General features: G+C 66.3%; 3 protein-coding genes across 6 annotated transcripts; 2 read left to right on the top strand and 1 right to left on the bottom strand.

The window, feature by feature from the left end:
* Window positions 1–3: 3 nt before the first annotated feature.
* On the top strand, window positions 4–6679 carry CTNS (cystinosin, lysosomal cystine transporter). Of its 3 annotated transcripts, none has more exons than XM_074297743.1 (12): window positions 4–99; window positions 556–627; window positions 1198–1276; window positions 1760–1850; window positions 1937–2040; window positions 2122–2253; window positions 2878–2977; window positions 3079–3198; window positions 3502–3672; window positions 3814–3931; window positions 5479–5593; window positions 6008–6679. In XM_074297743.1, exons 2-12 carry the CDS (start codon window positions 564–566, stop codon window positions 6045–6047), a joined length of 1134 nt encoding a protein of 377 aa, XP_074153844.1. In that variant the 5' UTR covers window positions 4–99; window positions 556–563; the 3' UTR covers window positions 6048–6679. The 3 variants fall into 3 exon arrangements, with proteins under 3 accessions (XP_074153844.1, XP_074153846.1, XP_074153845.1); XM_074297744.1 differs by lacking the exon at window positions 4–99 and adding an exon at window positions 252–403; XM_074297745.1 differs by having other exon boundaries at window positions 5479–6679.
* A 413-nt stretch (window positions 6680–7092) lies between these two features.
* On the bottom strand, window positions 7093–11168 carry TAX1BP3 (Tax1 binding protein 3). Of its 2 annotated transcripts, none has more exons than XM_074297755.1 (4): window positions 11023–11168; window positions 8793–8912; window positions 8288–8365; window positions 7093–7863 (listed from the first exon to the last, which is right to left on the bottom strand). In XM_074297755.1, the coding sequence occupies exons 1-4, from the start codon at window positions 11059–11061 to the stop codon at window positions 7726–7728; spliced, it is 375 nt and encodes a 124-aa protein (XP_074153856.1). In that variant the 5' UTR covers window positions 11062–11168; the 3' UTR covers window positions 7093–7725. The 2 variants fall into 2 exon arrangements, with proteins under 2 accessions (XP_074153856.1, XP_074153857.1); XM_074297756.1 differs by lacking the exon at window positions 11023–11168 and adding an exon at window positions 9035–9082.
* A 16-nt stretch (window positions 11169–11184) lies between these two features.
* EMC6 (ER membrane protein complex subunit 6) lies at window positions 11185–13814 on the top strand. The gene is made up of 2 exons (XM_074297757.1): window positions 11185–11401; window positions 13248–13814. The coding sequence occupies exon 2, from the start codon at window positions 13339–13341 to the stop codon at window positions 13669–13671; it is 333 nt and encodes a 110-aa protein (XP_074153858.1). The 5' UTR covers window positions 11185–11401; window positions 13248–13338; the 3' UTR covers window positions 13672–13814.
* Window positions 13815–14072: the final 258 nt, after the last annotated feature.

Below are 14072 nucleotides of genomic sequence, written 5' to 3'. Positions count from 1 at the left end.
GACGCCACACCCGGGCGGCCCCAAGTAGCCGCGGGGCGGCCGAGCAACACTTCCCTGCGCCGCCCCGGCCCCGCTTCCTCTCCTGCTTCCTCGCCGGCGGTGAGTGAGCCGGGCAGCGTCTCCCGCCCTTCCCGGGGGGCCCCGCGAGTCCCGGCGCCGGAGCTCCAGCCTGGCGGGGGCGGAGGCCGGGCCGGCGTCCGTGCGAGCCCGGCTCCCGCTGTGCGCTCCCCGCCGGGCGGCCCCGATCCCGCCCGCTCCCCTTGGAGCCCTAAGGCCGGGAGCGGGGTCTGGGGGTACCAGCTCTGGGCGCCCCCACAGGGAAGCGGCTGGAGGTTACGGTCCTGGGCGCCCCTGAAGGAGGAGGGGGATTTCAAGTGTAAACACGCCCCCTCGTGAGGAAAGAGTGTGTCTGGGGGGACAGCCTTGTACGGGGTCCCTCCGCACGAGGGAGGGGGCTCTGGGAGAGGCCTGGGAGAAGGTCTCGGAGCTTGGGGTGGGGGAGGGGGATCTGTTGAAAGCCCCCACCCCTGACTCCTTAAACCCCCTCCCCCCAAGGCTCGAACATGCCCAGGTGGTCGTGGTCCTGGTGGTGGCTCCTCCTGGTGTCGGAGCTGCGGGAAGTGTGCGGTGAGTGGGGGGAGGCCCGCGGGGACCCCTCACTCCGAGCCCCTCAGCATCCCCGAGGCCAGGCTCCAGGAGGCTCTGCCCGGCGGAGCCCTCCACACTGCCCCGCCCCCTCCAGGGACCTCCAGGCTGCGGGATGTCCAGGGCTGGCGGTGGAGGAAGGGGGGAGGCTGCAGAGCTGATGAAGGTCTTGGCAGGGAGGGCAGGGCCGCCCCCAGGGAGCCCTGACCCAGAGAACGGGCAGGGGAGCCAGCCAGAGAGGGGGCGCTCCCCGGGAGTGGAAGCAGCAGCGCCCCAAAATGTTGGGGCGGAGGCGAGCAGGGCCCGGGGGCGGGACTGGGGGGGACGCCTGGTCTGGCCTCTGGGGGCTAGGGAAGCCCCCCCCCCCCCCCCGCTGATCACATGGTCACGGCCCCGGGCAGCGGAGCGGAGGGTCCATGCCCCCCTGGGCCCTTGGGGGCCAGGAGGGAAGCTGGCGGCTGGCCTTGCTCCGGCCCCCTTCCCCTCCCCCCCATGCCCCCTGAGGAGTGGGCAGGCTTCTGAGAGGAAGCTCTGCTTATCTGCTGCCATCAGGTGCTTCTGGGAATCTCTCTGCCCCTCGCGTGGTGAAACTGGAAAACGGGAGCTGCAAAAACGTGACCTTCACCCTGGGGTGAGTGCGCCGGGGCCCCCAGGACTGCCGGGTGAGGTCCTTCTGCCCCCTCCCCCCCACCTGTCTGCCGCCTCGCCCCCACCTCGGAGAGCCCGCCCCCTGGTGGGAGCTTGCCTCCTGGCTGAAGGCTTTGGGGTTTCATCCTTGCCAACCCTAAGCTTCCCTCCCCTCCTCTCTCCCCCTCCCTCCCTCTCCTCTATCCTTCCCCTCCTGCTCCCACCTTCCCCTCCCTTCCCGCTTTTCTTCCTCCCCTCTCCGCTTTCCCTTTCTTCCCTTCTCTACCTCCCTCTTCTCTCCCCTCTTCCTTCCTCCTCCCTCTCCTCCTCTCCTTCCCTCCCATCCCTGCTTTCCCCCTTTCACCTTCCTCTTCCTCTCCCCTTCCCTCCCTCCCCCCCTTCCCCCTTCCTTCCCTCCAAAGACCACCTGGAACCCTCCGCCCCCAGGGGAGGGCGCTCCCCGACTCCCTGTCCTGGTTCTCCGCAGGGCTGCACTGGACGTGCCCTCAGCCGTGACCTTGGACGTCGTCTACGCTTCGAAGAACCAGAACAAAAGCGTGCTCGAGTTCCCTGACGAAGTAAGCGCCTCGCGGACGTTGGGGGGGGTCCCCTGGGAACGGGGCGGGCGGAGGCCGCATGGGCAGGTCCCTGTGCCCCCTCACAGGTCCCGGTGCCGGAGGGGCAGAAAGCCACGTGTTTTTCCGTGAGGGGGCTGGACGTGGGCCAGGTGACTCTCCTTCTCCGCCTCAATGGCTCCAACCAGACCAGGTGAGTGGGGCGGAGCCTAGCCGGCGAGGGCGGAGCCTGGCCGCCGGGGAGCCGCCCTGACCCCGCCCCTACCCTTTGCAGCGCCCTGGTCCACTTCTTGGTGTTCCGCAGCCAAGCGCTGGAGTGGCTCAACCAGGTCATCGGCTGGATCTACTTCTTGGCCTGGTCCGTCTCCTTCTACCCTCAGGTGTTTGAGAACTGGAAACGCAAAAGGTAAAGGTCCGGGGGCTCCGGGGAGAGCTGCCCCCTCCCCCCAGAGACCCTGCCCGGGAGGCAGCAGCCCCCGTGGGCCGGTCGGGGCCACTCTCCCTGCTGGCGCCCAGAAGCTTGGCTCTGCTGGCCAGGCCGGCGGCCGCTGGAGGTCGGGCCCCGTCCTCCTCAGCCGGGCAGGCAGGGCGGGGAGAATGTGGGCGGGAGAGCCCTTAGTGTGGGGCTCCTCAGACAGACATGCCTGGGCCAGGGCTCCACCCCCCCTCCCTCCTTTGGGCCCCGGGTGCACGCAGTCCCCCCCCACGCACCCCTGCGGCCATGTCGCCAGGAGTGATCCCCGAACCTCAGGGGGGCTCAGAGAAGGACCCCGGCCTCCGGGAGTGGGAAGGGGCTGCCTCTCACCAGTGACCGGGTCGCCCTCACCCACGGCACAGTTTGGCCCCTTCCGCGTCTGACCTCCGTTCCACCACTGGTTCTGATCCGGAGTTCGGTCTCCCCATGCTTGCCTGTCCCCACTGGGGGCCTTCTAAGGAAGGGGCGGCCAGCAGAAGCCCCGGGGGAGACGCTCCACGTGTCTCTGGCGGGCCCCGAGCTCTGAAAGCGGGCTCCGGGCTCCTTGTCCCGTAGCGTGGTCGGCCTCAGCTTTGACTTCATCGCCCTCAACCTCACCGGCTTCATCGCGTACGCTGTGTTTAACATCGGTCTCTTTTGGGTGCCCTACATCAAGGTGAGGCTGGATTCCCTCTGACCCCGGCCTGCCCATCCCCAGTCCCCAGCATCGGCCCACACGGCCCTCCAGCTCACGGTGACTCTGCTTGGGCCCCTCAGGAGCAGTTTCTTCACCAATACCCCGCCGGCATTAACCCCGTGGACAGCAACGACGTCTTCTTCAGCCTCCACGCAGTGGCCCTCACACTGGTGGTCATCGTGCAGTGTTTCCTGTACGAGGTGGGTGTCCCCGGAATGGCCCGAGGCTGGTGTCCCGCATTGCCGCCAGGCGGGCAGAGGACCCTCCGTGGGCACAGACGGGCTGGCGAAACCCTCCCTCGGGGAGCCGGTGGGTGGCAGGGAGCTCCCCCCTGGCAGCACCAGCTCTTTGGCCTCTGGGGCGGAGAAGGCTTAGAGGAAGGATGGGCTTTGGCCCCCCAGGGCCTTCCGGCAGGCCTTCGTCGGGGCCCCTCCGTCTGTTGGCTCTGAGCCTGTGGGGCCCGGCGGCGTCCCCGCTCAGCGGCGCCCCCTTCCTCCCTCCAGAGAGGCAACCAGAGAGTGTCCAGGGCTTCGGTGGCCTTCCTGGTGCTGTCCTGGCTCTTCGCCCTGGTCATGATGTGTGTGGCCCTCGGCGGGGCCATCACCTGGCTGCAGTTCCTCTTCTGCTTCTCCTACATCAAGCTCGCCATCACCCTGATCAAATACTTCCCGCAGGTAGAGACGGTCCCAAGGCGGGGGCGGGGGATGGGCCCCGGGGGGAGCGAAAGGCCCCTCGGCCTCGGTGAAGACCCTCTGTGGGGGTTGGATGCTGTGGGGCCGTCTCAGCCCCCGCCCCATGCCCTCTGTCCATCCCAGGCGTGCCTGAACTTCCGCCGGAAGAGCACGGAGGGCTGGAGCATCGGCAACGTGCTCCTGGACTTCACGGGAGGCTTCTTCAGCCTCCTGCAGATGTTCTTCCAGTCATACAACAACGGTGAGTGGCAGAGGCCCGCGCGCTCCCACCCTGGGCACCAGGGCTCAGGTGGGTAAACGTGAAGGCGGTCTCACTATTTATGAGTTCTGAGTTCCAGTATATCCACATGCCCCCCGCCTGTCCCCAAGGCCGCTGCACATCAGCAGGGAGCGACACAAACGTGGCCTCGGAGGTGCGCCCCGGCCTCTGGGGAAGGGGCCTTCTCGCGGGATCGCAGAAGGCCCTGGGAAGGTGGAGGACGCGGCACGTGCCCTCCCTGTGTGCCGGGCCCTGGGCACAAATGCCCCCTGTTCTCCCTGGAGTGGGGCTGAGGGGCCGAGGAACTCCGCCAAGTACCTGAGCTGGGGCTGATGCCCGTGGCAGAGGCGGGGGATTCGGACTCACGCCCTGGTGCCCCTGGAGCTGCCAGGGACCCCCACCAGCCTTTGGGAAGGCAACAAGAATGACGGGCCTGGGAGCGGGTGCTGGTATTCCGTCCCGGCTTTACGGACGAGGAGACTGAGGAAGGAAGCATTTCAGGAACTCGCCAGTAGGAAGTGTCTGAACTCGGGCCCAGCGCTCTGGGCACAGTGACACCAGGGGCGGGGCCCCAACCCCTGGGACAGAACGCACGGAAGAAACGAGGGCACGATCCTGGGGCCGGCACAGTCACGGTGTGACGAGGCAGTCCTCGGGGCCCTGTGCCCGGCTCTCCCCCGCCCCCGCCTCACAGGGGGGACTCTCTGGGCACTGGGGATGGCAGCCCGGAGTCTCCTGTCCTGGGGAATCATGGGACTGCCCCACTCCCCCATGCCCTTCCCCCCAGTGTCCAGCCCCCAGCGGTGATGAGGGCCCATCTGGCTTCGTCACACACTTGACGGGCACATCTCGGGGAATCCTTTCCCTCCAACCATCCGGTCCCCTTGGACCGCAGGGTCAACGGCAACCCCCTCGGAGACGCCCCCTTACCGCAAAGAACCCTTGTCCCCCAGCCCCAAGGGAGGCTTAGGAACCCAGAAAGGCATCCAGAGACTTGGGCATAAGGCGTGGCCTAGAGCAGCTGCTGTTAGTGGCTGTTAGGGCTCTAGGGCCCCCTCCTCTCTTCACATCCCATCTGGGACCCCAGGTGCAACCTTGTCTCTGCTGTCCTAATTCTGCTGGGGACTGGCAGACCCTGGCACAGGAGGCCCGGCTTTTGGCTCCCGAACACCCCCTGCTCTTTTGAGGCTCACTTCATGCCCCGTGACCCCTCATCTCCCAGAATCCTCTGCCTCCTGTGCCCACATGAGATGAACTGCTCATTCTATGTTATGTGAGGCCTGGAAGGACCCCATGGGCCAGATTGTGTTCTGGGCTAGACCATGTTCTAGGTTAGCCTGTGTCCCAGGCCAAATCATGTCCTAGGTTAAACATTGTCCCAGACCAGCCCATGACCCAGGTTAGACCATGGCCCAGATTAGACCATATCCAAGTCCCAGGTTAGACCACATCCATGTCCCGGGGAGCTCCAGGCCCATCCCGAGGAAGGCTGCTCTGAGGCTCATGTGTCTTGTCTTGCGTCTTTGCAGATGAGTGGACCCTGATCTTTGGAGACCCCACCAAGTTCGGCCTCGGCATGTTCTCCATCGTCTTTGACATCATTTTCATCGTGCAGCACTACTGCTTGTATAGACAGAAGCCAGGGTACGAGCAGCTCAGCTAGCACTGTTGGACAGCCCCACCACTCCTGTAGGCCGAGAAGCCACGGCCGGTCGTGGCTCTGGCGTCCAGAGAGCGTGAGCCTCATCTTCTAACCCTGCCGGAAGTCCTGCCGCGCTCCTCGCTCACCTCGCTCACTTGTTCCCTCGGGGCCCCCCCGGCCCCCCCTCTGCTCATAAGCCAATTGTCTGCCAAGGTTCAAACCCGCCGCTCCCGGCTCCAGAGACTCGTGTGCCTGGGACGATGGGCTTGCTGTCTGTCTCCGGGCCCTGGGTTCCCCGGCCCCCAGAGCGGGCCCAGCAACTGGACCCGCGTCCCCGGGACAGAGGCTGCTTTCTCCGAGGGCGTCTCCACTCCCCCCCTGGTGTTGAGAAACGTCTTTTTTGTTTTGTTTTTAAGGCTCTCGCCGCCCTTCACGGGTTCAGAGGCGCATCCATAGTAGCATCGTGCCAGAGGGAGGAGGGTGCCTGCTGTCTGTCGCTGCTCTCTGTCCAAGCGTCCCAGCGGGGGGGGGGGGCTTCTGCTAGGAAGGCCTCCTCCAGAGCCTCCGCTGCCCGGGGGCTGGGCCGGCCGGCTCCTTCCTAAGCCGGACCCTGGCTGTTAACCCCATGGGCCCGGCCCAAGCATGAGCCGCCATTTGGGGGGGCGCGTCTCTTCGAGCTGTCCCCATCCCCTGCCTTTGGGAATAAGCACTCCCTCTCCACATGGCAAAACGTCCTCCCCCCATGATTTCCCAAGCAGGGGGTTTTGGGGGGAGGGGCCCATGGGCTTCAGCCATCCTCCCAGATGCACACACCCTGTGAGAGCAGTCAGCCCCTCCTCATTCCTGGTCCAGGTGCTCATGGGGGGGGCCTCAGGCCTCCAGCAGCCACTGGGGGGGGGCGCCCAGCACCCCAGTTCTCTGCTGTTACCTCGCCGCTCCCAGGCGTCTCCCCGCTTCTGCTCCAGCAAGCTCTGCAATGATGGTGGTGGGCTGTGGACGTGATTTTTGTCTACTTTCCGTGTATTTTATTTTTAAAAGATCAGTGTGAGAAACCTAGAGCTTTCCATTAAAACTAATGGTTAATTTTCCACACTTTTTGCCATTCTGATTAGCCTTAGTGACCCTCTGGCCCCCGCCCCACCCCTTTAACAGGTGGAGAAAGCCTGAGGGCGGGCTGGGGAAACCCCCAGAGATCCCTGCTTCTTCATTCAAAAAGAAAATATTGAGACTCCACTCCTCAGCTCTGGGCTCTGTCACATGATCTGTGGCCTCTGCCTGAGCGGAGGATTCCCAGTGTGGGTAAGAAGGGCAGTTCCTGGCCCTGGGAAGGAGATTCTGACCATCCCGCTCCAGGGCCTGGAAGGAGATTGTGACCATCCAGCTGAACCAGAAAAGCCAGGCTGTAAACACATCACTGGACTGGAAACCCCCCCAGGCATTCCATAACCCCAAATCCCCAGAAGAAAGAAGCCATTTCCCCCAAGAACCGAGGAGGCAAGAGCACAATTCCAGCTTTGTTTATTGAGAAACCGGCCCTGGGCCGACAACAGTCACAAAAATAGGGCCCTGGGCTTGTCCAGACCCAGTCCAACCGGGTTAGCACTTTTGAAATGAGATAGAAACTGCTACATAGAAAACTTTTAGGAAAAATAGAAAAGGGGCCCGGGTTACCAGGAGGGGTGCCCCGGGCAGCTTCACAGGCTGGCAGGACGGGGCGTTGTTCCCTGGACTCCCGAGCTCTGGGAGAGGGGGCGGCGCTGTGACCCTCCCTCCCACAGCTCTGGTGTCTGGACTGGAGAAAGTCCGGCTGCGGCCTTCAGGGTCGGAGCCTGCGGGCACGCGCTCGGGGAGAGGCACTCTGATGGGGCAGAGCCCATCTGCTGAGGCACGGGCCCAACCCGAGAACGGGCCCAACCCGAGAACAGGCCCACAGGTGAAGGGCGGCCGGCGTAAGCCTCGGAGAGCCCGGCCCTCGGCCCCACCGCTCGGCCTCCGTTTACCTCACCCAGCTGCCCGAGGGGGCCCCGCCGACTGCCCACCCCACTCTCTTTGGCCAAGATGTGAAAGCTAACTGTGTGATGATGGGGCCACAGGCTCCCCGGCCCCCGCCCAGCTCTCCCGGCAGAGGGAGGGCCTAGGCCAGCATGGACTGCTGAACGGCCTTCTGCAGGCCCTGCCGGGTCACCAGCAGCCGCACCACCTCCTCGTTCCTTTTGGTGAGTCTCTTCCTGGCTTGGTCGTGGGTCACCATCGTCATGTCCCAACCGTTGACCTGCGGACACAGTCTGCATCGTCCTCGGGCCTTGGGCCTCGGACCCTGCAGACCTCCAGGTCCAGGGCATCCCCTGACCTGACTCTCACCCTGGAGCTGGGGGGGGGGGCGGAAGGAGCCCATTTGGGGTGCTGGAGGGGACCCACTGCATGGGGTGCTCCAGTCTGAGCAGGCTGGCCCATGGGGAGTGAGTTAGGCAAGCATCCGGGGAGTGACTCCCTCCCCACGAGGCGCAGCCCGCGGAACTGCGCCCGCGGAACGGCAGCCCGGGATCGGGAAGCCCCAAGTTCAAATCCGGCGTCAGACACCGAGAGGCCAGCTGCCGGCCAAGCTGGGCGGACGCATTCAGCCGGGGACTGAGCCAAGGTGAGGAGGGGTCCGGGGATGAACTCTGGGGGCCCGCTCCTCTCCCTCGGCTCCTCACCTGCATTATCTTGTCTCCGATCTGGAGGCCCGCCACCTCCGCAGGGCCCCCCTCCGACACTCTGGTGACGTAAATGCCCTGTGGGGAGGTCAGCATCATCGTAGGGTCTCCCAGAGCAGGCTCTCCCCGCTCCCACCCGCCCCACGCAGCTCAAACATATTTAAGGCCTGATCAGGATGGAGGCTTTGAGTAAGGGCTGGGGCCCTAAGGACAGGCAGCTCTCCCACCAGCGGCCATCCTCCCCGCCAGTGGCTGCTTTCCCTATCAGTGGCCATCCTCCCATCAGTGGCCATCCTCCCCACCAGCGGCCATCCTCCCCACCAGCGGCCGTCCTCCCCGCCAGTGGCTGCTTTCCCTATCAGTGGCCATCCTCCCATCAGTGGCCATCCTCCCCGCCAGTGGCTGCTTTCCCTATCAGTGGCCATCCTCCCATCAGTGGCCATCCTCCCCACCAGCGGCCGTCCTCCCCGCCAGTGGCCATCCTCCCCATCAGCAGCCTCCTCACCTTGTCCGTCTTATCCTCGGAGAAGGGGTTCTGGGCGGGGTCTTGGTCGATGCCCCCTCCAATGCTAAATCCAAGAATCAGATTTTCACCTTGGCGCAGTTTGTGAATTTCAACTCTTTGCTAGTTACAAAAGGGGGAAAAGCCATTAGCCAGTCCCTGTGGGAATGATGGGAGGGGCCCTGCACTGCCCAGGCCTCCCCCCCCCCAGGGGAAAAAGCTAACCCACAAGCCAGGGAGAGCGCCTGCTTGGACTTGAGAGCTGAAGTTGATCTCATGGTCCTTCTCCCAGTGTGAGGGCATGTGGTGGCGGGGGGGGGGGGGGGGGGGGGGGGATGGCCGGGGGGGTCCCAGGAGCCTTTCCTGGCAGGAGCCCCTCCCAGCCTGCTCCGTACTCTGGCCTCCCACTTCTCTTGGCATACGAATGCCCTTCCTCCACCCCCAAAGGTAAGGCTGCCTCCCCCTTGTCTCGGCTTATTCTCCACTTGGGAAAAAAGCCAGAAAGACCCTGTTTCCCAGAATGCCCCGGCTCCCCCAGCTCTGGGATGGTTTTTAGAACCTGAAGGGAGGGAGAGAGGGAGAAGGAAGGATTTAAGCTCCTGCCAGGCTCTGGCTCAGCACCTGAAGATGCCCTACTGCAGACGAGTAAACTGAGGCAGACAGATGAACCCTAAATGATGGCCTCCCAGGCAGGCTCCCACAAGGCCGCCCTTTCCCACTAAAGATCCGAGGGCTTTGGGCATCCCAAAGAGAACGGTCACGGGCCGGGGCCCACCCCGTTCAGTGGAGACAGCGGCTCCGGGCCCACGTTCGCTGCCAGCTTCCGGGACGGCCCAGGCGTCTCCCTTACAGAGGGTCCAGAAGGTACCCACCCCCAAGGGAGATGAGCCCCCTGGCTCCCCTTGGCGTAGGGGCCCGAGGCCACAGCAGCTGGAGCAGCCGGGCCCCCAGGAGCGGGTGCTACCCGCGCCTGGGTGGGTTCCCGCTGACCAGGGCAGGGGACGCCACGTCCCACAGGAAGTGCCCCAAAACCCTTCTCCACACTCGCATCCCTGGGAGACCGAGGGAAAGCCTGCCCGCCACCACCGCTGCCAACACCTGCTTCCAAATCTGCCCTGGCACAGGCAGCAGGACGGACGGACACAGCGCTGCTCTCTTCAGGAAGCCAGGCTGCAGCGACGCCACATTGGGGAGTGTCTGGGGGGGGGGAATCTCGGGGTCCCGGGAGCGCCCCACAAACACACACCTCCTCCCTCTCTCACCACCCGGCCACGCCCCTCCCCTGCACTCCCCCGCCGACTGCAGTGCCCGGTGTGAGGCCTCTGCCCGGGGCCTGGTATCCAGTCAGTGCCTAATAACTGTTCTCCCGGCCCGGACCGGCCGAGCCTCGGGAGGGGGGAGCGGGCCCACAGGTCATCCAGGAACCAGGAAACGGTGACTCAGCCCGAGATCAGCTGCCATTCCCGGCGTCTGACTCAGCGGCCGCCCCCAAAGGGCAGCCTGCCCGCCCCTCCCCCAAGGAAGGCAGAGACCAGGGCAGCCCAGGGAGGGGCCCCGTGGGGGGTCCCGGGAGAGGGGAGCAGCCAGAGCCCAGCCTCCAGGCGCAGTCTTCCGGAAGCTGCAAGTCAGCTGTCCTGTGTTACTACTGCCCTCCGAGTCCCTCCCTCGGCTCCCCCGCCCCCGCCTGTCCGTCTGCGTCTGCTCCCAGCCCTCCTGCTCCGAGCCTGGCACGCAGTGGGTGCTTTCCCGGAGCCCGAGGGCTCCCCAGGCTCCTGGCACAAAGGGCAGCTGGGGGGCTCCTGGGCCGGATGGGGCGCTTCTGACCGGCCTTGGGGCCACGGAGACAAGTCCTCCTCCCCCTCCCCCCCAGACCTCAGGAGGGGCTGAGGCTCCCCCACACCCCTCCCCCTCTCGCTGGCTTATGCACAAGCGGGAAATGGGGCAGAGCAGGCCTGCCTGCGGGGAGTCATGGGGGGCCCGGGCTTGCGGACCCCTTCCTGGAGGACGCGCCCGGGCCCAGCAGGCCGCACCCCCCCCCCCCCCCCCCGTCTTGTAAGTTTCAAGGAAGAGGGGCGTGCCCTCGGGTGCCCCCCCTCCGCGCGCCTGGAGCACGAGCCTGCCCCTCCCCTAGCCCGCGCTCGGGGGCGCGCCGTCCCGCACGGCCTCGCCCTCCGTCTCCGCCTCCTCGCCCCGCGCCCCGCTTCACCGGAGGACCCCGGACGCCCGCACTCACCACCACCGCGGTGACCGGCTGCCCGGGCACGTAGGACATCTTGGCTGCAGCTCCGGCCCCACCCGGCCCCCACCCTTAGAACAAAAGGGCTGGGGAGGTCCCGCCCCTCATGAATCATGCATAACTGTGGCGGCCAGTCAGCGAAGGCACCGCCCCTCCCGGGCTCCGCCCCCCGGCGACCCGTCGTGGAGCACGCGCAGCACGCCGGGCGGGATGGGAGGCGTCTCCTGCGGAGGGTGCGTCCCAGCCTGCGCATGCGCCCGCTTCTCTCTTCCCGGCAGCCTCAAGCCAAGATGGCGCCCCTGGGATCACTGTCCCCCTCGGCCGCCTGAGGAAAAGACGCAGTCGCTGTCACCGCCGCCGCCGCCTCCCGGACCAGGTAACACCCGCGGGACCCGGGAGTCTTCCCTCCCCCCCAGGGTCATGGGGGGTTAGAGGTCAGGAGTCTGGCCTCCCTCTTTCTCCGGGAGCCGATGAGGCTGCGGAGCGCTCGGTCACCTTCCCCCGCGCTGGGCCTCCTCTCCGGGCAGGGGCTCCGAGCTGCGCCGCCCCCGGCCTGACACGTGGGGCGGGCCGCGAGCGTCTGCTCTCCCTCCGAAAACGGCGAGTCCTGGGGGAGGGGTCCGTGCTTGGAAGGAGGAGAAGGGCCGCGTGGAGCCTTCCCCCTAAGTTCTCTCTCCCTGAGCCCCTCCCCCAGACACTTCAGCCCTCTCCTCCCTGCATCCCCTCCCCCAGGCGCTCCTGCACTTCCTCCCCTCTGTCCCCTCCCCCAGGCGCTCTTGCACTTCCTCCCCTCTGTCCCCTCCCCCAGGCGCTCTGCACTTCCTCCCCTCTGTCCCCTCCCCCAGGCGCTCCTGCACTTCCTCCCCTCTGTCCCCTCCCCCAGGCGATCCTGCACTTCCTCCCCTCTGTCCCCTCCCCCAGGCGCTCCTGCCCTTCCTCCCCTCTGTCCCCTCCCCCAGGCGCTCCTGCCCTTCCTCCCCTCTGTCCCCTCCCCCGGACGCTCCTGCACTTCCTCCCTTTTGTCCCCTCCCCCGGACGCTCCTGCACTTCCTCCCCTCTGTCCCCTCCCCCAGGCGATCCTGCACTTCCTCCCCTCTCCCCAGGCGCTCCTGCCCTTCCTCCCCTCTGTCCCCTCCCCCAGGCGCTCCTGCCCTTCCTCCCCTCTGTCCCCTCCCCCGGACGCTCCTGCACTTCCTCCCCTCTGTCCCCTCCCCCGGACGCTCCTGCACTTCCTCCCCTCTGTCCCCTCCCCCGGACGCTCCTGCACTTCCTCCCCTCTGTCCCCTCCCCCGGACGCTCCTGCACTTCCTCCCCTCTGTCCCCTCCCCCAGGCGATCCTGCACTTCCTCCCCTCTGTCCCCTCCCCCAGGCGATCCTGCACTTCCTCCCCTCTGTCCCCTCCCCCAGGCGCTCCTGCACTTCCTCCCCTCTGTCCCCTCCCCCAGGCGCTCCTGCACTTCCTCCCCTCTGTCCCCTCCCCCGACGCTCCTGCACTTCCTCCCCTCTGTCCCCTCCCCCAGGCGCTCCTGCACTTCCTCCCCTCTGTCCCCTCCCCCAGGCGATCCTGCACTTCCTCCCCTCCGTCCCCTCCCCCAGGCGCTCCTGCACTTCCTCCCCTCCGTCCCCTCCCCCAGGCGCTCCTGCACTTCCTCCCCTCCGTCCCCTCCCCCAGGCGCTCCTGCACTTCCTCCCCTCCGTCCCCTCCCCCAGGCGCTCCTGCACTTCCTCCCCTCTGTCCCCTCCCCCAGGCGCTCCTGCACTTCCTCCCCTCTGTCCCCTCCCCCAGGCGTTCCTGCACTTCCTCCCCTCTGTCCCCTCCCCCAGGCGCTCCTGCACTTCCTCCCCTCTGTCCCCTCCCCCAGGCGCTCCTGCACTTCCTCCCCTCTGTCCCCTCCCCCAGGCGCTCCTGCACTTCCTCCCCTCTGTCCCCTCCCCCAGGCGCTCCTGCACTTCCTCCCCTCTGTCCCCTCCCCCAGGCGCTCCTGCACTTCCTCCCCTCTGTCCCCTCCCCCAGGCGCTCCTGCACCTCCTTCCCTCACCCCCTCCCCAGCCAGAGTTTGGGGCTGGGGGCATGATCTGGTGTTTCTGGACTGGATGAGCGCTACAAGTGGCCTCTTCCTCGGGACGCCCCCGGCCAAAGTGCACGCACGGGGTCCAGCGGAAGGCCAGAGCTCTCTGGGTTCAGTCCAGCCTCCAAAGCCCGGCCTGTGTGTCTCTCCCAGCCCTTCCCCCACCTCCTGGTCAGGACCTCCCGGACCTCGGCTCTCAGGCCCTGCCTTCGCGCCTCGGGAGGAGCTCAGCTTCGGGGAGAGCATGGCTGCCACGGCCGCCAAGCGCGACGGCCCCCCCTTCATCAGCGAGGCCGCGGTCCGTGGGAATGCCGCCGTGCTGGACTATTGCCGGACGTCTGTGTCCGCCCTGTCGGGAGCCACGGCGGGCATCCTGGGCCTGACCGGCTTCTACGGCTTCATCTTTTACTTCCTGGCATCCACCCTCCTCTCTCTGCTCCTCGCCCTCAAGGCCGGCCGGCGGTGGAACAAGTACTTCAAGTCTCGGCGGCCGCTGTTCACCGGGGGCCTGGTGGGGGGGCTCTTCACCTACGTCCTCTTCTGGACTTTCCTGTACGGCATGGTGCACGTCTACTGAGGGGAAGGGAGGGGACGGACTCGCGGCCGCGGGGAGTCCTCGCTTTCCCGTGGAGTCGGCGGCTTGTGCTGTTAATTTTATTAGTAACTTATGTCAGGAGAGAGATCTCTGCTGGTAGTGCGCAGATTAAATCACATGTGAAATGTGGGGTGTGGCGTGTCCTGCCGAGCGCGAACCGCGGTGGGCTCCCCCGGAGGCGAGGAGCGGGGCCCCCAGCTTCTGAGCATCTCGGTGTAGAAGTTTGGAGCAGGCCCCAACCTCTCCTCCACCAGAGGTTCCCTCCCACAGAGGAGTGTGGCTGCTGGTTCCTCCCTCCCCCATCACGCTTCTCTGCCTGTGCTCGCCCTGGCTGGGGGGGCCTTGAGCATTTGCCATCCCGCCATCCTCCACTTCCAGCATCT

Source organism: Sminthopsis crassicaudata, chromosome 3 (genome assembly GCF_048593235.1).
Source record: "Sminthopsis crassicaudata isolate SCR6 chromosome 3, ASM4859323v1, whole genome shotgun sequence".
In the NCBI taxonomy this organism is placed as follows: Eukaryota; Metazoa; Chordata; class Mammalia; order Dasyuromorphia; family Dasyuridae; genus Sminthopsis; species Sminthopsis crassicaudata.
The sequence above is the reverse complement of the archived record's forward strand: the minus strand, read 5'-3'. Positions and strand labels throughout refer to the sequence as shown.

Bases quoted from the DNA above. Each gene is read 5' to 3' on its own strand.
- TAX1BP3 (XM_074297755.1), bottom strand. From the start codon at position 11,061: ATGTCCTACGTGCCCGGGCAGCCGGTCACCGCGGTGGTG. The intron at 8,913-11,022 runs GTGAGTGCGGGC...TTTTGTAACTAG, and splicing joins AGCCGGTCACCGCGGTGGTG to CAAAGAGTTGAAATTCACAA. The intron at 7,864-8,287 runs GTGAGGAGCCGA...CTGTGTCCGCAG, and splicing joins TCGGAGACAAGATAATGCAG to GTCAACGGTTGGGACATGAC.
- EMC6 (XM_074297757.1), top strand. From the start codon at position 13,339: ATGGCTGCCACGGCCGCCAAGCGCGACGGCCCCCCCTTCATCAGCGAG.
- CTNS (XM_074297743.1), top strand. From the start codon at position 564: ATGCCCAGGTGGTCGTGGTCCTGGTGGTGGCTCCTCCTGGTGTCGGAG. The intron at 3,673-3,813 runs GTAGAGACGGTC...TGTCCATCCCAG, and splicing joins TGATCAAATACTTCCCGCAG to GCGTGCCTGAACTTCCGCCG. The intron at 5,594-6,007 runs GTACGAGCAGCT...TTTGTTTTTAAG, and splicing joins TTGTATAGACAGAAGCCAGG to GCTCTCGCCGCCCTTCACGG.